Source organism: Mytilus trossulus, chromosome 1, assembly GCF_036588685.1.
Source record: "Mytilus trossulus isolate FHL-02 chromosome 1, PNRI_Mtr1.1.1.hap1, whole genome shotgun sequence".
Classification (NCBI taxonomy): Eukaryota; Metazoa; Mollusca; class Bivalvia; order Mytilida; family Mytilidae; genus Mytilus; species Mytilus trossulus.
This window is the reverse complement of record NC_086373.1, coordinates 15,093,963-15,117,120: the sequence shown is the minus strand read 5'-3', so window position 1 is coordinate 15,117,120 and position 23,158 is coordinate 15,093,963. Positions and strand designations below refer to the sequence as shown.

The 23,158-nt window shown below is 30.9% G+C and overlaps 1 protein-coding gene across 3 annotated transcripts; it reads right to left on the bottom strand.

The window, feature by feature from the left end:
* Positions 1–384: 384 nt before the first annotated feature.
* LOC134716245 (uncharacterized) lies at positions 385–23,041 on the bottom strand. 3 transcript variants are annotated; one of them, XM_063579140.1, is made up of 11 exons: positions 22,986–23,041; positions 12,104–12,185; positions 11,259–11,497; positions 9,458–9,639; positions 7,985–8,171; positions 7,489–7,713; positions 6,419–6,497; positions 5,889–6,127; positions 4,990–5,171; positions 3,967–4,108; positions 385–1,679 (listed from the first exon to the last, which is right to left on the bottom strand). In XM_063579140.1, exons 2-11 carry the CDS (start codon positions 12,181–12,183, stop codon positions 1,453–1,455), a joined length of 1,782 nt encoding a protein of 593 aa, XP_063435210.1. In that variant the 5' UTR covers positions 12,184–12,185; positions 22,986–23,041; the 3' UTR covers positions 385–1,452. The 3 variants fall into 3 exon arrangements, with proteins under 3 accessions (XP_063435210.1, XP_063435201.1, XP_063435194.1); XM_063579131.1 differs by lacking the exon at positions 22,986–23,041 and adding an exon at positions 20,571–20,621; XM_063579124.1 differs by lacking the exon at positions 22,986–23,041 and adding an exon at positions 20,406–20,564.
* Between the last annotated feature and the right edge of the window lie 117 nt (positions 23,042–23,158).

Below are 23,158 nucleotides of genomic sequence, written 5' to 3'. Positions count from 1 at the left end.
TCACCAGGATTTTAAAGGGTCTTTTGGTTTTCATTTTGTTTAATGACGTGTGTCTATTAGTAGTTGTGATCTTTCTTGTGGCTGAGATTGTTTTTGTCTAGTGCATTTTCCCTTCTTGTGCTTTATATTGTTTTTGTCTAATGTTTTTTAACACAATTGAATATGTATTTCAATCAATGGGTTGTTACAATATCCTTCAGGTGTCCAAGCGTTCCCTGTTACATTCCACTAATCCCTCAGGGAAGTAATTAATTTAAAAAAAAATCATATCACATAAAATATAAATTCATAATTTCACTAATATCTTATGGTTGCTAAACGCATTGAAAAAGCAATACTAAGTATTTGATCATGAACTATTAAGAAATGCAGATAAAAGAGGCAAAATTTTAATTTTTATTTAAAAAAGCATTTTTGGCATTATGTTTTAAAACAATATAAACTAAAATATACAAAATATTTAATCTGTAATCTATGATGAGTTTATATACTTACAATAGATATAAGAAGATGTGGTATTACTGTATTAGTGCAAATGAGACAAATCTCAATCCAAGTCACAATTTGTAAAAAGGAAACCAGTAGAGGTTAAAGTACGGCCTTCACCAAGGAGCCTTGGATCACTATGAACAGCAATCTATAAAGGGCCAAAACACTGACCAGTGAAAACCATTCAAACGGGAAAACCAACGGTCGAATCCATATAAATTTAAAAAAGTGAAAAAAGAAACACATATGAACCACACCAACAAACGACAACCACGGAGAATCAGGTGCCATATAAGTTAAAGCCCAATGATGTTGATCATTATTCATTTTGTGAATCGCCTAACAAGGTTTAAAATTCAAATATATAGAGAGTTGTAGAGAATCAATGATTTTAAGATTCACTTAAAAGTTTTACTACAAATTAGTATTTCTATCATAATAAAAGAAATTAAAAAAATTGTTATATTTTGGCTATTATACTTATTTGGTGCCGTGTGCATCTGATGAAAGTCTTCGTCATTCTCATTGAAATCAGTAATATAAAATATTCTCATTTATCTTACAATTCTGTAACTAAATAGTAACAAGCAAAACAATTAACAGCAACAAACAAACATGAAAGACTGTAGTCTCAAGACTGTAGTTAAAGCTCGAAATGTACAAACATTTTTCTATATAGTGTTTGGAAGATTTCTATCGAATTTACATGAACTAAGATAATGATTTTTGTTACACATCATATCGAGAAAATTGAAAAGCAACATTTAAAGTAAGAATTTTAGTTGTAAGCTTATTATGTATCTTTTCAAGTGTTTTAAAATTTTTATATTCTTGTTCACATATTAAAGTGAATATACATCAAAACTTCTATATTTTTATATACAGACTGTTAATAGATGATGGATTGATATTTGATGTGTAGTGAAACACCTTATTTAGTCCTTGAGGATATTCACCAAGCATCTAGACCATCTGTTTCAGATACAAATCTTTCGTAAGGTGTGATACAAAATATGGCATCTGCCTAATATCTTTACTATTTGTATTTCCAGGTTCAAATCTCATAACTTTGTTATTCACTTTGGTCAAAACCGTATAGATATCATCCTGTTTCTTCATTCCCTGTAGCTCTTTCATCAGCTGATTTACAAATGGTGATGACCCCTCTGTATTACAAAATGATCTGTCACCTGTCGGAGAACAAGTTTCAGTGAATATTTTCAAGCGTACGAATAACTATGTTTACACTTAACTCACGAAATTATACCATTTCAAAATGAAGACTGCCGACAGTCCTATAACATCATGTTAATATTGTAAATATAGATATAAAAAAATAGCAAAATCGTGCAATTGGATTTTTATAGGTTTGTTTGATTCCATATTATAGATAAACAATATATGTGAATAATCATTTTGACCTGTAAAAGAATGCGTTTTTGTTTATCAAATCAGTTGATCAAATCGTTTTCCCTTGTTTCACTTCACTACAAACCATTAAAGTCTGAAATGTCCTATTTCTGTACTCGACTGTACTGATGTTACTCGACCAGTATGAATTTGTCTGACATTTACTTGACATTACTCGACGCAAGTCTGAACCATACTTGACTGTACTGAATCGTACTTGACCTTAATCTTTGCCATTGAAAATAATCTGAACTATTACTCGGCCAGTCTAAAACAGTCTTAGCCCATTCTCGACATGTAATCAATCTTTTTTCCTAGTCTAAACCATACTTAACCAAAGGTCTGAATAATACTCGACCATTCTGAACCAAACTAGACAAAAAAAAACTTTTTTCAACTATTAAAATAAATTTCTTTTAAACTCACACATATAACAACAGCCAACAAAATTTATAAAAAAATTAACCTTATAAAAGAAATATATCTCTGATTATATTTATGATAAAAAAAAAATATATATTTTATATAACTTATATCAAAAAGGTATGAAATTAAATAAATAAATAAAATTGTTTTTCTGATTAGTGGTGAAAAGTATAACCTCTGCTTGGGGGCAAACTCATAAATAAGATCACACTTGGTCAGAGGTATTAAATTCTAAATAACATTGATTCAAAATTGCAACATCCTGTTTAAATTAAATAACAAGGCCTTTCGAAAATACATGTTTGTACTAGGAATTTCTTTTTACCTGTAAAACACACATGTACTGAGGTAATTAGAACATATCAAAGTGCATGCCATGTTAATTTGACCAAAAAAAAAACTTAAATTAATTGAAATAAATTTGAACTGCTACTTTGGAATACATTTTCTTTTTTAAAATTTATTAAGTTGTTTTATATAATATTTTATATAAATATTAATAAAAAAACCAACATTCACTGCATTATAAACTAAACTCAACTGACACCATAATTCTATACTAGGCTTAAGTTAATGGTGAAAATAGTCCAATTACCATAAACTACTTTCAAATTATTCATAAAATTTTGAATAATATTGAAAATATTAGTCACAATTCAATTTTTTAAAATTATTTGATCAGCTTGTTTGATTTCTATTTGAAAAGTTGATATATATTATTATGTAAGTGTTGATTAATATTAAGTTGAAGTTATATTATGATTGATTATTGTGAAATTTTAATTTCAATACTGTACTGAATACATTTTTAATTACAAGCTGTTCTTCAAATTTAATTTTTTATTAAAAAAACACCTAAATTGATGAAATTTAGTTGATATATACAAAGAATAGGTCTAGGTTGGTTAAGACTTGATCGAGTATGATTCAGACTAGGTCGAGTATTGTTCAGACTAGGTCGAGCACGGTTCAGATTAGGTCAAGTACGGTTCAGACTCGTATAAAATGGTTAAGTACTGGTCAAGTACACATTCAGACTGTTATGTATGGTTCTGACTACAGTCGAGTATTATTAAGTAAATCTCAGACGAATTCAGACTGGTCGAGTAAAAATCAGTACAGTCGAGTACAGACATAGGCCATTTCAGACTTTAATGGTTTGTAGTGCTTTCAATAATGACTTTCTTTTTATTTAAAAATTTGACACACCTAACTTATGCGGAATCTATCTATGGCTTAAGGGTTGCAATTCAGGTTGAACGAAAACGGTTTGAATGAGGTCGAAATATTTACAACCTTTTTTGACAAAATTGTGTCAAACGTGCTATCTCGAAAAATGCGAGTTTTTATTTTGATATTCCATATTTATTAATGAGTGAACCAAAATATTTTTGTTTTATCTCGTAGCTAATGTACTTTTAAATGATATTCTTTTTAAAATCATTTGGAATTATCTGAATTGTTGTCATGTCCTCAAATTATCATTTTCTCTCATAATCCCTTACTGAATGTAAATGTATAGATAGATATCAATTTCCCAATTGTCGAAACAAGATGGGTATTAGCATATATTAGATCCAGAAGGAAATTGTATTTTTATCGATTAATATTATATCACAAAAACAATTAAGAAATACAAACCTAATGACGTAGAATAAACTGCAAGAAAGTCTGCTTCATTGGGAATACGGACAGTTTCTAAACCATAAGGAATAGTATTTTCCTTTTCCCCTGCTTCAACTTTAAGGTTAACACAATCTCTTAAGGCTTGTCCTCTTGAGCACTGAATGAATTATTATATAACATGTACAAGTCAGTTAAATAAATTTTGTTGGTACATAAATGAAATATGGATATATAAAAATAAGGAAATATGGTGTAAAGGTGAATGAGACAACCATTCGCCAAAGTTCAAATGATTTTTTTTTAATGAAGTGGAGTATGCAATAATAGGCAACAGTACCAACATAACAACAACTTATTAAAACAAATATGAAAGACATGAACCAATGACAGCCACTAAACTAGTTTTAAGTTGGGGTGTCAAAAGAATGACAAAAGTCACAAAGTACGGTAACCGATCTTTGGATAGCTACTTCAAAGTCACTCACACAAAATAGTTCAAAAATATTTTCCTAGCTGGAATGTTGCTACTTAGAAATGAAACTTTCACAATTTTAAAGCTAAACTCATCTCTTTGTCGTTAAATTTTGATTTTAACCGACCATCATTGTCAATTTCTAGATGTAAGTAAGGATATGAGTTTTTTTTAACTGTATCTGACGTATCCTTCATTCTAAGTCCGATTGGATAGATGAATTCAGCATAGTCACCTAATTGTGAACTATTTAGTGAAAAAATATTCTCTTAAATCTGCGTTTCGTCAATTGAAAATCGTCAAAAGATTATATCAATATTATTTAAATTTAAATTACTCTATGTCACCCTTTCAGCCAGTCATCGTCAGTGTTATTTTCACCCCCCCCCCAACAAATCAGCATTCATCAAGAGTTAGAAGATCTATATGATGAGTTTATTTATATATATCAACAGAGCAAACATTTAAGATTTCCATCAAATAATAATCTAGCTGAAGTCAGGCCTCATACCCATTCGATGAAAAAAATATTTACATATTATTATTACTTAGATAGTTTGTATAACCTGGAAAATAAAGACTTTTGGCTGTTGAATAAGTTCTGGGCAGTTCTGTGCATTGAAATAATCCATCACTGCCTTTATCCTTACAGGTGTATCCGTCATGTACACACTGTTTTCATCACCATGTGACAACACAGCTACAATCAGGCAATCTGTCTTTTGTAATTCCTCCTTGTCATCTTTAACTTAAAAGTTAAATAAATATTCGTCTTAGCTATTATACCAAATTTTACTAGTATTATAAATCTATGAGGAACATATACATTGTGTTTCAGCTGACCATGGCAATTGATTACAAACACTTAAAGATTAAATAGATTGAAGTAATAACTGTCCGATAAAATTTACGATTGATGATTTCAAATTTTGTTGCTCCATAATTATCATCTTTTTAATATCGTTATTTTTTTCGTATTCTATTTGGCCTTTTTTAAAATTATTTTTTAAATCGGGTGTCACTGATGAGTCTTTTACAAAACGTTTGTCTGGTGCAAATCTTAAATTTCAATCCTGATACCTACGATGAGTTTATTTGAAGTCAATAAGTAGTTATAAAAAACATTAGTCTCATAAGTTAGTAGGTCTGAACTCTATGACGATAATGTTGGACACATGCATTCCATGCATCCAATTTAAGGGACATTTATGCCAGGAACAGATAACCTTAGCCGTATTTGGAACAATTTTTGGGAATTTTGGATGCTCAATGCTCTTCAACTTCGTACTTGTTTGGCTTTCTAAATATTTTGACATGAACGTCACTGATGAGTCTTATGTAGCCGAAACGCGCGTACTAAATTATAATCCTGGTACCTTTGATAACTATTAATTTTATTTTTTTTGTAATTTTATTTGATAAAACAAAAAAAATATACATAAGTCACAAATATTTCGAATCTTACTTTCTTGAAACTTCTCTTCCAATTCTTTAAAAGTGGCATCAGACAAAAGTTCACTTTCGAAACCAAGATCCAAGAATCTTTGGAATAGAGATGAAGCATCTTCATCACTTCCTGAACGATCAGCTAAACCCAACCCGGAATCAAATTCTTTGTTATTGACCACGACTGCTCTTCCAGTTCGTATAGTATACATTTTTTGCTCCAAATGGCTTTTGTTTATGATACCTTGTCCTGTATTTCTATAACAAAAATATTAAAATACTGGTAAAAACATAATTAAAGATTTCATTATAAATGTCTGATGTTGAATATTATATAGAACAAAACGCGTAGTACTTTGAACATCAGTAATTAATTCACTTTTTTTTCTCATTTTGATCAATTATTGTCCGTATCAGGACAACTGAATGCAGATAAACAGTCTTCGTCCACCGTTTTGATACACATCTTGGAGATTAATTTGCATTATTTAACTTGACAAGGTAGATTGTATACAAATGTTAACCGCTTTATCAGTATAATATAGTTACCGTTTTGTCTCCTTAGTAGTTGACGAGGTTGTTGATGTGTCTTTGTCCTTTACATCTAGTTTGATTCCATCTGCCATTCCTAAATAAAAATAACGTTAAATGAAATTACTCTTTGCATCAACGTTTAGATTCTTGCAATGATCTGTGGGATATTGATACAGACCTTTATTGAAATACTCTTAAATTTTCAAAAGCTTTCTTTAAAACAAAAATGACTTAATTTCCTCCTTTGCAATTCCACAAAGGTTAAAATGAAACAAAACAAATCCCCTTGATAAATATTCTTTCAAGGAAATTTGAAAGAATCTAAATTAATTCATGTTGCATTTTTTTTTATTTTGTATTAGAATTGTTTGAATTTTTTTTCAAATATATTGTCCAAAGAATTAAAGGATATCACAGCATAAGGAAATACATGTCTATAGCTATTTGTTTAACTTGAAACAATAAAGTGAACAATAACTGCAAAAAAAATTATATGAACTATATCATTTTTCAAAGAAATGGTAAACACATTCCGTCCTCTTTTCTTAGAATATGACATGACATCACGATAGCTATCATCGATTTTTGTTTTATATATATGAGTAATACGAAGGATGCAAAAACTTGAAATCTTCTATCCCTCCTGGTGCATCTGAAATAATCACACCGATTTGTTTGGGTTGTTTTGCTAGGTCTCTTGTTTTGTATACTGTCTTTTCGTCACTTTTTTTGTGTGTATATTTTATTTATGCCACGGCGTCCATTTTGTGTCTTTCGCATTTTTTTTTATAGCATGTGGGGTTATGTTAAAGCAAAAGCAAATACAGTTGCATTTGATTCTAAACATTTTTGCCCGCAATATTAACGTGTTCGTTTTTGAAGAAAATTGCAGTTTCCAATCCGATAACACGTTATCGTTTCTATTAATCCTTATGAAAACCGCTTTTTATAGAAGACCGATCTGCCTATTTTGGCAAATTGAAAGTCAAGTTGATCATTTTATGGCCAAATTCATCTACCTCACAAAATCTTGTTAGGCACTAAAGCCGTAACTACACATTCAGAAGGTCACCGGATTTTCTCACCTCTTAAGTTAAAATATAGTTCCTTTGTTAGATGCGAACTGAAACAAGGCATTTGAGTAACAATTTCACTGGTTTTATGACGTGGTCTATATCCCATTCCGACTTTTTTGTTAACTCTGGTCAAGACTTGGTAGAAATTATCCTCTTTTGAAATGTTCATGAGCTCTTCTGACAAGTGATGTACAAAAGGGGATCCACTCTCTGTGGTTCGGAAAGCTGTATAACCTGTGGAAAAGAAAATGGGGTTACTGCTAATATTTTACTAGAAAGAAAAAAATCAATTATCTTAAAGATTTGTATAAATAATTATTCCTTATCATAAATGTAAAATATTAAAATTCCAAAAACATCGCACATAAACAATTTGATATTATATAAGATTTATTGATTATTTCAATTCATATATATGTTTTCAAAATGTTAAAATTCACAAAGTCATCAAACAGCAATGTAACTCATTGCTGAAATGCTGTAACAAATGATTAGCTACACTTACCCAAGGAAGTAGAATACACTACTAAGAAATCTGCTGCATTAGGTATACGGACTGGTTCCCCGTATGCCTGGTCATATTCGTTATAAATACCACCAGCATCTGCTTGGTTTGGGTCTCTCATGTTTGGTTCTTTATCTTTTACAACTTCCATTTCTACACCACTTCCTAAATCTGTACCTCTACAGGCCTAAAATCGTACTGATGTAAATTCACTTATAGACTTGACAGGAATTGAAAAATTAACGATTTTGAATCAATTGATTCATTGAAGTTGACACATATTTTATATTGGTAAATATAGAACCGTATTTCAGGTTATTTTCCCTTCGTTTAGACGTTAGATATGACAGTGAATTTTTAGCTTTTGTCAGTTTTATCGATTCTTACCCTTGTTCCCCTCTCGATGCAGTAAAAACCAACACTTGAATATTCAAAGAATGTGAAATTCGCTTATTAATTTATATGACGAAATTTTAAAATTAAGACATAAGCACAAGTTTTCTTAAATATGATATTTTATTAAAATTCATTTAAGAAACTGCTCATAATTAGCTGATACTTTGCTTGTCATGACTAAAATTATGTACTGCCTGTATGCAGTAGTTCTTAGAAAAAATCAGCATTGACCTAAAATGTATGAACTGTTTTTCTTGGCATAGACATGTTTAGACATCTTTATATTTTCACAACCATTGGAACTATTGTAGTGCTCTAGAACTTCGTTATATTTTTTTTAATCCGCTTTTATTTAAGTTCAATAAATGATTTTTCTGTAAACAAAACGTTAATTTGACGTTTTGTTTGTGTCGTCCCCTCAACACAAAATATAGATCGCCATAACAGAATTAAAAAAAAACAAAAAACTCTTCGTTTTCAATGCTTCAATTAAAATTAAGCAAATCAAGCTAACAGAAAATATGTAATGCTAAACCGTTTATTACTTAGATATCGCGTGAAAAAAGAGACAAAAGATGTGAAAGATACTAAAGGAACATTCAATCTCATGAGTAAAAAAAAACAACCGGCAAAGACATGTTAAATAAAAAGAAAACGACAAATAGACAATTATCATTTCACAATACTTCATTGAAAACTAAATACTGAACAATACAAACCCCGTCAAAAAATAGGTTTGCTATTATGCGATGCGGAAGGGTAAACAGATCCTGATAAACATATGGCTACTTAACTGTTGTGTTACTGAGGCAAATAGAAACACGTAATATATATAATTCCAGTAGTATGACAAAAATGGACAATACACCAATTTATCAAATAAAATTATGTCAAATATGTAACAGGGTCGCTGCCTCCTCATAAATCACAATTAGAAACGTACTGCTGAAACACATTTAACGACGTAATTCCTACAAACGAAACTAATTTATCAAAGATAACACGTGTAAAGCTGCACTGAAATTTTCATATATTTTTTCAATTTTACAGGGCAAATTTCTAATTATAGTATCTAACCTGTATTATGAAAATTTTAGGCTTCATTTGAAGTTCCTTACAATTTTCTGCATTGAAGTACGACAGAAAGGTTGTCATCTTAATGGACCCATCTGTAAGAAACACTTCCTCTTCATTACCATGTGACATCAAAGCAACAATCAGACAGTCTGTTTCCTCCAAACTTGTCTTGTCTTCTTTAACTATAAATATAAATACACATAGTCAATAAAGGTTTTTTTTCAAATTGATAAAGAATTTCAGAAAATTATTAATAGATATCTTTAGATTGAAAAGCTATGATTTTTATAAGCTTATTTTTCTTGACAAATTAGTATTCCTACTAGAAAACTGTCGTGACTAGAAAGAGTACTTAAACTATCTTTACAATACAGCTGGGTGAATTTACACCTCCTTACATACATAATTATGTATAACATGAAATGTTTGTCTGGTTTCGGCGTAACGTTAGGACGTTTTTGGTTTTATAAGATGTTAAACGTTTGTATCAGGTATTAGACTTTTCAATATTATTTTTTGATCATGTTTGAAAAGAAGTTCATTGTCGAAGTGTGCATCAAGAACAATTAAGTAGGTACTCTTGTTGATAATACCCGACTGGGCGAATCCTCTATTGATGGACTACGTTGGTATCACCAGCCAATATCTAACGAGAAGTAAAAAACAAATTGTCAATGCTACGGCAAACCACGAAAAACGATCAAAAGAGAAACACTAACACTTGTAGACGAAACCTGCGTTTGGCGTATATATAAAATTTAGTCCTGGTTTCTATTATGATTTTATTTGCATGAATCCCTGTAAACACCGGGTGATCTCATAAGCTCCGGTAGGGCTAGCAGATTCAGCTCTGCATGAGGCTACCGTCGTATCGCTTATGTTAGAGTGATAAATTCGATTCGGTAGGTTACATTCGAGGAACATATGACAGTGATTGTGAAATTAAACGACAATCCGAAAATATCTTTCGTTATCTATTAAACAGATATTGCAAAACAGTCAACGAACTCGTGATGGTGTATATAAAATTTTCGAAGATAAAATTTCAAGTTTACAAATTGAACCAATACGCATCATTATTTGTTATGCAGCCAAAATAATGCAATCTGATTGGTTAATGACCCCGGTGTAAATAACACCCCACTCTTGTTCACCCGGGGATAAATGAATTTTGCCCAAATATGTAAAAAAAAAAAAAAAATCCCCAAAAATTGACAAATAAATAAAAAAAAATGTGAAAAAAATAAATAAAAATAAATCAAATTTGATGATCTATTTAAATCTCCCACCCCAAACACAACACCAAACTATTTTGAATTTTCCCTAAAATAAAGAAAAAAAGTAGTGGACAATGCACAGTAAGTTCGCCATTCAATGTCAAACTGAAAATTTTGCATTACCATTTTTCAATTATAACATCCTGGTTTAAAAAAAAGTAATAGAATTGTTATGTACACCCTTGATTACCACAAGATAACTAGTACATTGTATTCTACCTTCTGACTACAAATCAGTATATAAGCGTCCCTCATTTTAAATATTCCTATAAATTTTGAAAGGGTTTGGTTGTGTACCTAAAAAAACCCCGGATATGTGAAATTTGAAATACATCATCGATAATTGAATCTGACGGCACATGCCACATCAAGGGTTAAGGATCTTTCACACGTAATACTGTTTCTTTTTGAACAGGTGAGATATAAAACACTCAAGAAAAGTTTGGTCACATGCATTTTATTTATATAAAGATAAGTAAAAATTGTATTCTTCACACAGGATTTTCAATTCTTTTAATACCTACTCTCATCAAATTTCCTTTCCATGTCCTGTTTACTGACATCATTCAAAAGTTCACTCTTGAAACCAAGTTTCTGAAATCCTTTGAATAGAGAGGCAGCATCCACATCACTTCCGACACGATCTTGTAAATTCAAATTTCTATCAAATTCTGTGTTATTGATAACAACTGCTATTCCACAACTAATTTGATATCTCTCTTGGTTTAAATGTGATGTTGATATCTTACCTTGTCCTGTGTTACTGTAACACATAATTCCTTGTTAATAAATGAAGTATAGTTCGAAGGCTATATAATTATTTATCTGAAGTTTTGTTATCATTGTGTTTTGTTATATATCATTTGTTTTGACTTCATATAAGTTGTCCTATTGGGTTTGGTAAATTGATAACATTAACAGTTATTTTCTTGTTACATTATTTCTGCGAAGTGCTTGACATAATGAAACAAACCAAAATGATATGGGTATACATTTAATTAAGATTTTCAACAATAACGAAATCAGTTAGACAAAGTTTTGTGCACATAAAAAATAAATACCATTCATAATAACTAAAAAATCATGACAAATTTTGATGCATTTGATGGAAAAGGTTTATTCAAGGTTTCAAATTTGACTATCCGATATGGGCTTTGCTCATTGTTAAATGCATTTGATAGGAAGAGTTCATTTTAGGTTTTTATAGCTGACAACGCGATCTAGGATTTTTTCAATGTTTGGTGCCGTATGGTGACCTATAGCTGATGATCATGTCTGTGTCATTTGGTCTCTTGTAGAAAGTGCTATTGGCAATCATACCACAAATTTTTTGGTATTAGAAGTATAAGAAAATTAACATTAGATGTACCAGTTTGATTCCTTCAAGTTGGTAATGCCCGGCATTTCCTTTTTAGAAGGTACAGCGTCCATCATGTCTGTATTTTCCATATCTGAATTGTACAATAGAGAGTCAATACATATGGCGTATTTTAAATTACTGATTGACACAATGATACTATTAAATTGAAAAGGTAAAGGTGGAATGTGTCAAAGAGGCAACAACCCGACCATATAACAGACAACAGCAGAAGGTCACCAACAGGTCTTCAATGCAGCGAGAAATTCCCGCACCAGTAGGGCGTCCTTTGGAAGATGGCTCCTAAATAAATTTATGTACTAGTTCAGTGATAATGAACGACATACTGAACTCCAAATTATATACAAGAAACTAAAGTTAAAAATATTACAAGACTAACAAGGGCCAGAGGCTCCTGACTCGGGACAGGCGCAAAAACGAGGAAGCAGTATTCTTTTTAGGATATTTTCAAGTACCTTTGACGGGAAGTTATTTATGAGAACATACTTCATATCTGTTTCCGAGAAACTTTGATAAAATATCTATTAAACATTTGAGGTGTGCATTATTGAAATAAAATATTTATAGTTACCCGACTTTGCATAGATAAAAGGACATTTATTTTATAAACGATTTCAAAATAAACCAAGGTCAAATTTTGTCTTTACAAGGAAAAGATAAACATTGCTTAATTTAAGATGATATTATTGAGAAAAGGTAACGCTAAGAAGTGAAAAAAAGAAAAAGGTCAGTGTATACCTCTGACAGGTTAGAAGAAAAAACAACTTATCTCTGAGAAAAAGTACACAAACTTAGAACTGGTAATATTACTTTTTGTTTACCTTTTTTACGCGTATCCTAATATTTTATCTGAACAGTAGTTCAATTGGTAGGAATAATTGTAAGACTAAATCGAGTCATGTAATAATAACTACATCATATAGAAATTTGAATACTTTACTTGAAGTTAAATTGTATTCACGTGTGAAATACAACATACATGTCTGCAAGGCTATCCATCCAACAACATTAAAATGGTTGATAAAAAAATAAACGAGAAAAAGTTAAGTTCAACTAGTAAACTCATTGATGTTGCATATGAACTGTATCCTTCTTTTCGTAAGGAGCTGAACGTGCGAACATAGTAGAGTATGAAATGCTTCCACGCTATATTTAAAGGTTGCAGTAGAATACCGCTGTTCGAAAGTCATTGATCGCATGAGAGAAAACAAATCGGGGTTAAAAACTAAAACCGAAGGAAACACATTAACTTTAAGAGGAAAACAACGAAACAACAATACCCTGAAGTGCAACAAAAAATTCTCTTCGGTCTGAATTTTACAAACCAATATGATTATAAAAAAGAGAACTTTAAATTTTTAATTAATACAATTTGGGATAACTGTTAAAATAAGGCCCATTAATATGATAAACAATGCTGCAGTTACAAAAAAAGTAAAATCTAAAAAAATACTGTACTCCGAGGAAAATTCAAAACGAAAAGTCCCTACTCAAGTGGCAAAATCAAAAGCTTAAACACAACAATCGAACGAATAACAACTGTCATATTCCTGATTTGGTATTGGCTTTTCTTATGTATAAAATGGTGGATTTATCTAGTTAACATTTAGCTAGCTAAACCTCTCACTTGTATATTGAGCACAATGCGTGAACAAAACGTACAGACATAATAGGTAACAATGTTAAAAATACAGCACTCAACATTGCGTTATAATCTAAATAATTAAAACAAATAAATATGTAAAAAGTTATCAAAGGTACCAGGATTATAATTTAATACATTTAATACATAAGACGCGCGTTTCATACACAAAAGCACAAAATGACATATAAACCACGCATATTAGCAAAACTTAAAGACAATAATCGCAAATTTACCATAGTACAAAACACAATGACGGGATTTATAAGAACAGAGACATGTCAAATATATCATGAAGAAACATAGAAATACACTTTGAGTTTATCGGAAAACTAAGGATTTTCTTATCCCAGGCATATTCATTAGCCGTATTTGGCACACTTTTTTTGAATTTTGGATCCTCAATGGTCTTCAACTTTGTACTTAATTGACTTTATAATTATTATTTGATATGAGCGTCACTGATGAGTCTCATGTAGAAGAAACGCGAGTCTTGCGTACTAAATTATAATCCTGGTACCTTTGCTAACTATTTACACCACTGGGTCGATGCTACTGCTGGTGGACGTTTCGTCCCCGAGGGAACCACCAGCCCAGTAGTCAGCACTTGTTGACATGAATATCAATGATGTGGTCATTTTTATAAAGTTCCTGTTTACAAAACTTTGAATTTATCGAAAAACTAATGATTTTCTTAACTAAGGCATAGATTACCGCAGCCGTATTTGACACATTTGTTTGGAATTTTGGATCCTCAATGCCCTTCAACTTTGTACTTGTTTGGTTTTATAATTATTATTTCATATGGGCGTCATTGATGAGTCTTATGTAGCCAAAACGCTCGTCTGGCGTACTAAATTATAAACCTGGTAGCTTTGATAACTATAGACGAAGCACATAGCAAAAATGAACGACAAGGAACAAACAAGTTGTATATATAGCGAAACAACAGGATGCACAAGCACAAAGCCATCCTATATGCATCGAAGTCATATACACACAAAGCATACCAGCAAAAATGAAAGACAAGTATACGAGAATATCATAAACAATAATGACAGAATGTACAAATATCACTAGTATCTTAATCACAATAAAATCAGACAAATATTTAACAAATAAGCACAAAAATGCATATTTCAATTAAACAACCTTATTCATTGCTTTCTTATTTTTTATTTTTATTTATGTATACATACACGACTGAAAGACTTTAAGCACTGGGACAGAATGGCCAGATTAACATCGACTCTAACAAAAGTTAACAACCTCATTCATTGCTTTCTTATTTTGTATGCAAAATCCACCTTTAAACGACCGAAAGACCTCAAGCCATTTCTTTTTTTTTTTTTTTTTTTTTTTTTTATATAAGACCTTTTCAAGAAAATATTTGTATTCAGCAGGTATTATAGATTTTTTTAATAATTACTTTTAGCTTATTTATTTTTCTAAATTGACATTGACCAAATAATAAGTTTACGTGAACACACAGAAGTATGTAGATTTCTTTCTGCAGTTGCATTAATTAAAAGAGTTATCCGAAAAGTATGATTCAATATCTATTCAATCTATACACTCCGCCATAAGTTAAGCACCACCCAATCTAATTCCGAAATAATTATTTTCTTAATTATTTTTTTTTATAAAAGAAATACTATATATTAAACCTGTAAACAATAGGTAACATTTGGTACAGGTCCATTTTGGTGTTAACCACACTGTGATTATCAGGCTCGTTCAGAGATACCGATATACAGGGTCAGTTGAAGACCGCACTAGAGCAGCAAGACCGCCCTAGAGCAGCAAGACCACGTAAAACTACTACCGGAGAAGACAGGAAATTTTCCCGGCAAGCAAGATGGATACATTTCTCGTCTGCTGATCAGCTTCGTAGACTTTGGCCCATTGGGGGAAGAGTAAGTGTGCGGACTGTGATATGTAGGTTGCATAGTTTCCGTCTAAGGGATTGGAGGCCAATAAAGCGCCCGGAAACAACCAAATGTTCAACAATACCAGAATTGAGGGTCGCTTTGGTACAGGAATGGCAGAGATTTCCACAGTATAGGCTACGACGACTTGTGCATTGAATCTATACCGGAAGCGCGGAAGCTATACACGATATTGACTTTATGAACCTTAAGGTGGTAGCCAACACTTTCAGTAAAAATAATTTGTCTCGTTTAATTTTCATAAAATTTAATCAAAGTATTAACTTTGACCCTTTAACAAAAATATAAAAATTTCAAAAAAACTTGATTGTTTTCCAAAAAGTTCAAAACTGTATCATTATTTAAAATTAATGAAAATGATCAACAAGTTAAATATTTTATAGGGATTTTAACTTGTTGTTTTTAACGTAAAATTGAAAGTTCTCTTCACACAGCAGAAATAATAAAAAACTTTTTTTTTTTTTTATACTGCACAATATTTACATTTTATATAACCAATGTCAACACGATTAACTGTTATGCAAAAATATTGAATTTTTGGATTTTAAAATTTCTTATTGATAAAAATATGGGTGGTGCTTAACTTATGGCGGAGTGTATATATGAACATTGTCATGCATGTACATAAATAAAATATATAACAATACAATTATAAGTAGACCGTTTTCCTGTACTATATTCAGAATGCTATTGTTCGCGTATTTTATGTGAACTTTGTTATTCAACTAACCGGAATTTAAAGAGGAAGGTCGAGTTAAAACAGTAAAGAGGAACTAAATAACTAGTTTTATGAGCTGGTTACAATTAATGAATAAAAATCAATGTCCAAGGTCGGTTTTACAGTTTTGTCTGCATTATCATAATTACCTCATTATAAGCCTTGCATCTTTACAACAAATTAAAAAAAATCACCACTTCATAAATTGCTTTAAGAATTCTGACATGAAAGCAAATATATCTAAAATACTTCTCCAGTCGCATTTGATTACATTATTGTACAATATAACGCAGATACAAAATTTTATATTTTAGAGAGAGGTGAAAGATTTTAAAGTGAAAATCACAATCATTGAATCGACAACAAACTGACAATAGCGTGGCAAATATAGATAACGACCAAATGCAACACTAAATTGAGAAAACCATAAAGAGCTGATGACTGAGTAACACGACCTTATCCATAGCCAGGGTTGATATCATGTGTTCCCGACGGGTAGGCAGATCCAGCTCCACATGTTGCATCCGTCGTGTTACGCATGTTAATACATTAAGGTGTTAATTCTTATTCAAAAACTTGACAGAATGAGTGCAAAATTGTGGTTAGGGACATTTTAATATATGTCCGTCAACAACTGCGAAACAAAAATTCCCATTACGATAAACCAACTTGTAATGGCGTCCAGTCAATTTTAATTTAATTGGCATTATTCCATCTTCCTTAAGCCTACTTTGAACCATCCGTTTAAAAGTTTTATAATAAATAGCAACCCTGTATCAAGTAAACTCCTCATAGATATCAGGATTAAATTTTGTACTCACACCAGATGCGCGTGTCGTCTACAAAAGACTCATCAGTGAAGGCGAATTCACAAAAGTTAAAAATGCCAAATAAAGTACGTAGTTGAAGAGCATTGAGGACCGAAATTCCTTAACATTTTGCAAAATACATCCAAGGTAATCTATTCATGAGGTAGAAAAGCCTTAGTATTTTAAAAAATCCAAAAGTTTTGTAAACAGTATATTTATAAATATGACCACATCAATGATAATTTATGTCAGCACAGAAGTGCTGACTATTGGTCTAGTGATACCCTCGGGGGATTAAAACTCAACCAGCAGTGACATCGACCAAATGGTTGTAAATAAACTCATCATATATATCAGGATTAAATTTTGTACTTATTCCATACGCATGTTTCGTTTACAAAAGCCTCATCAGTGACGCTCGAATCCAAAAAAGTTACAAATGCCCAAAAAAAAAGAACGAAATTAAAGAGCATTGAGGACCGAAATTTCTAAAAGTTTTGCCAAATACAGCCAAGGTAATTCATTCCTGAGGTAGAAAAGCCTCAGTATTTCAAAAGTTCAAAAGTTTTGTAAACAGTTAAATTATAAATATGACCACATCAATGATAATTTATGTCAGCACGGAAGTGCTGATTACTGGGCTGGTGATTTCCTCGGGAAAATAAAATTCCACCAGCAGGGGCAATCATGATAGAAATCATGAGGAAGAACGGAAAATTTCAAAAAAGTATATAAAATCGTTTTTTGCATCTCAGTAACTACAATTCAGCAATATTTGATACACATTATTATTAGACATGCAAGCCATGGAATCACGTATTAAGACTCCATAGAAATGCGCTGTTGGACTGTTACTAGATAGATATGTCAAGTTAACTATTTAAAAGCTGAAACAATGTTTTATTTAAATTACCTACATTAATGTCAATATAAAAGGCACACTTTTCTGTCTTTGTTGTACTATTTGTTTAAAGTTTGATGGGTTACATTTATTTGACATATTCAACAAACTTTGGATTATTTAGTAAAAGACCATCATCTATAAAGAGGAACGTGAAGTTAACGGATAATGCTAGCTTCTTTTCTTCTCATGACGATGAATTTATTTTGGGTACTGTATATCACGACGGACAGTTCTAAAGATAGTGTCCAGTAAAAAACTAACAGCCTAATTCAATTAAGAATATGTTTGAAAGAACCCTTCCAAAGCTGTTTTTGTCTCGCTTAGTCCTAAGAACTGACATCTTTTTCTTATATGAAGCGTGTAAATATTAGGCCGTGTTCACATTGACCTAAATTGGGTGTTGTGTTAGTGTAACTCACACGTAAACTAAACACAATTGCGTTCCCATTGATAAAACTCAATGTTTACATGTAGTTTAAATCATGTTTTATCCACACACAGTCGATAGTCAATGTAGGCCTTGTGTAGGTTAAGTGTACACAAAACTAGGCATTTAGGACATTATCTTTACCGTGTATATATTTAAGGAGGAAACTATTTTTGAGTAAAATTGATATATTTGATAATAATTAGTATAGTTCTGTACAGAAATTGTTGTCTAAATTTTACAATTTTTTTTTGTTAAAAAAAATGAACGTACTTTATTAACCCCTGATCAAGACTCAAAGCAGCATCATTGCCGAACCCATAAGGCAGCAACCAATTGATTTTCGGGGGGGGGGGTATTATAGTTGAGTATAAAACATAAAGGCAAGGGGTGGGGGTGGTGAGCTATGGGTTTTGTTTTGGAAATAAAAAAAAAGTTTGATTTCGACTTGTCACCAAAATTTATCCTAAAAAAAATCAATAGCTCACGCCCCTACCTCCGCCCCCCCTCCCCCTCCACAAAAAAATGGGTAAATAGTTGCTGCCTAATTTTTTCGAAAAGGTCTTCCCGAATCGACTTGACATACACAAAAATATTCGCCAATGGTCTTTACTCAAACAACGATTCACGCATGAATGCATGACTAAAAAAAGTGTGAGGTAAATGATATGTTTGTCTAGTATCTCAGATCCGTTTAATAACACTTAAAATAAATTAAAAAAAAACGTTACCATATTCCTTTACCAAATACTCCTTGGAGAAGAAATACCATTTGCAACGAACAGAAAAGATAAAAATGTAGTGATCCCTAATATCACAATCCTTTTTTTTCGGCTGTAAGCACCATGCTGTAGCTAACGTTTTCTAATGCGTAATCGAGATATCTCTAGTATATTCAAACTACTGCAAATTATAAAAATGGCTTTCATAAAGTAGCAACCAATTAACTTAAAAAAAGGGGAGGATTATTTTTTTTTATGTGAGTCAGATTTTTTTTCGCTCGTACGTTTTTATTCCTTTTTTTCGATGCTGGTGATCAAATATTTTTTTTTCAATATTTAACACTTTAATGTATGGGGAAACTCTTGATTCAGAATATTTTTTTGATCATCTGTATGACCATTTTTTTTTTTTATCAAATTGGGGATCGGAATATTTTCATTCCCACCCCCATCCCCCTTTTGAAGTCAAATGGTTGTTTCCTTACCGCTAGAAAAGTTGTCCAAAAATTTTGAATTCAGTTCTACGTAATGAACATTTAAATGACATAAAGTTTACAAGTGGGAACAAATCTTATGTACAGGTAGCTAAACAAGGTGTATAGATGTGAACAAATGTAATGTGAAACCAGTGTACACTACACTAAACTAATTATAAACATGTTTACTCTACACGGCGTTTGGTGTGAACACGGCCTTAGTCAATAATTTTTTTTTATGAGTAATGATACATGTACACTATAAATAAGTTAAATAAACACATTTATTATCGATAAATATTTATAGATCTCTATAATCAGTATGATTATGATGCTAAATGAATCATATCAATATCTACCGATTTAGATATACATTTTTTTATTTCTATTCAAAGCATACATGTATATATACTATTTTTTTAATATTATGCATGTGCAAAAATTAAAAAAATAACATTTGCACTGAAAATCTTTTCCGAGAAATAGACTTGATAAAGAAACTTAAAAAAACTACTACATGGATAAAAATGTTTTATTAAAGTTTGAAAAGCTACATTGATCTAGTAAATACTTTGCATAGATATTCCGTAAAAAATATAAATGGCCTTAAAGTACTGTTAGAAACTAGTTATGTAAGATATTTTACCTTCAGCTGCTAACGATTTTCAGTACTGGACTGTCAGTGTAAATTACTTCCTGCAAACGTCCAAAACTGGACCAATGTCAATCAATAATTTTCGATCAAGTGGATTAAACCTAGATTACATATTTCCTGGCGTATTTAACTACACAAATATAAAATTACTCATACCTGCACTCTAACGATCTCTTGCTTTTCCGAGAAATAAAAAATATACTTAACAAAAGCGTAGGTAGATAAAATGTTTAAAGTTTTAGGAACAATGACATACCTATACATATCTATATATAACAAGTTGGCTCTAGTCGTTTTTGGAATATAATAGACATATGATTGTGTAATTGTGCTTTCGACGTAACAAATGAATAACCAGTTTAACAGCTTTAAAAATTATATGTTTGATATCAAGTTCTAAAATTTCTTACGAATTTTATGTCATACATTTTGTCATACATTAAAAGATTATTGCGCACAAAGATGTATTTGTAAGGTTGAATAGATAATGGCAACATTATTATAACGGTTTTCAAAACTCATAAACCGTTTGAGAGAAAACAAATTTGGGCTCTAAACTAAAACCGAGGATACACATCAACTATAAGAAGAAAAAAAAGGAACAACAGGAACATTGAAATGCAATAAAATTACAAACGCCAACATACATAAAAACGACATATTTGTAAACAACTGCCATATTCCTAACTTGGTGCAGGACATTTGAACCTTTGAACTTTAAGGAAGCAAATATAATTTGATTGATTGGTTTAAGACTCTATGGTAAACTAAAAAAAATGGGGAAGTCCAAAAATCAAACAAATTAAACTTATTACCAGACATAACATGATCAGGTAGACGATTCATGCATAAGTGGAGCATAAGTGGAGCATGAACTCCTTACCTTGAGTGCCTGTTTGATTCGTGTTGCTCAATTTTAGTTCTCTCTGTTGTGTTTTCAAAGGTTAGAAATATGAAAATGGTCTATTGTTAAAATTTAAGCAAGTTTTATGACGGTATGGAAGTATTCCCTTGCTCGATGGACTCTGCAATGCTTATCTAAACTCGTTCTTTTTCCACATAAAGTACAATTCATTGAATCTTCCAATATAAACAAGGCTAGATCATAACACAATTTAAAGACTGTCGATTTCTTTTCATTGCATCACATTTGGCAAGCGGAAGATCAATATATAGAATAGTAATAATAAAAAAGTGTCATACATAGGTATCAAACATCGGCATCCTGATAAAGAATACCAGATTAATTTTTTTTTGGTAAATTTCTAATGAAATATGAAATCAACAATAGTCAACTTTCGAGTTAGTGCAAATCCGACAAAAAATTAGATTTTTGTGAACATAATTCGCGTGTAAAGGGGCGTCGACACTTCTGTCCCTTTGTTGCGCGATTGGTAGAAAAAAAATGATAACGCTATATTATCAATAAGAGTGCTTTGGCCTTTTAATTTGTTTTTTATTCGAACGTCATTGGTGAGTCTTTTGTAGACGAAAAGTGCGTTTGACCTAAATATAAAATTTCAATCCTGGTATTTATGATGAGTTAATAGACAAATTAGAAACCCTTTTAGATGTTTGAATTACAAGTTATTTTGTTTTAAATGATGACTTCAAATTTAAATTCAGGAACTCAAAGTTCAAAGTTTTATTGAATGCAGCAATCTTCTATCTAAAATATAAAGATTATATTCACTGCATATTGCATTATTTTTGATTTGTTGATAAAAAAAAATCAAACTATAATACATTTATCTATTTGAGATGTAAAGGTTGTCATTATTTGATCGGTAATTAGAAAAAAAATGTACTTTCTAACAATATCTATCATTGTTTTCTGAAAACATTATTTATATCTTTTCCGAGAAATTTGTTTAAAAGAAATGTTTTTTCCTAGGGTATGTTTTATCAAAAACAAAATATTTATATGTCAAGAAACTTTTAAACTTCAACAACTATCTTAAAATAAAATTTCAACAAAAGAAAAAAAAATATCGGTCTTTAAAAAGACAAAATATGTATCGTATGAAACTGATATTCATCCCCTTTACCTAAGACACTTATAAAATGTTGATATCTTTCACAATCAAGATATTTGGTCCTTTTTATTTAACTTGTATTGCGTATGCTGAGGTTCATATTTAAAACATTATTGTATTTGTATGGTTTAAATAATCTTATTCGGTCTTTTTTTTTTATCATGCAAAATGTTGTCTTTAAATATTCTTTCCTGTGCCTCTTACGAAAATAACAAAAATAATTCCATCCAGGTGTATAGCAAAACTAACGTATCTGCTGAATAGTAACATAGGAATATACAAAAGTCGGCAGTACAGCATTACAAGACATACCAATTGAAATAAGAAGATTTAGTGTCAGTTTCTACAAAGTCAAATTTTCTTTACGCTATGACAACTGCCTAGTCAGTGACAAAAACAGCCATTTTGAATATTCATATGATCTCATCACATTTATCTTATTTGCAGAAAGAAAAAAAAAGATTTAAAAATAAAAGTGATCAGAATTATACATTTTTCCCCTACATAAGCTATGATTACAATAAATTATTCATACCTGCACTAGAAATTTATGTTCTCTTTTTAAATGTATACTAGACAAGGAAATAAAAACTCATCCTAAATATAAAAGAAGGTTACGTGTTTATAAGTCATGACATAAAAGGAAGAAAGCTTGGTCTTTATATCAACGCCGTACATTCTTATCCTATATAACTATTTTTAAATTGT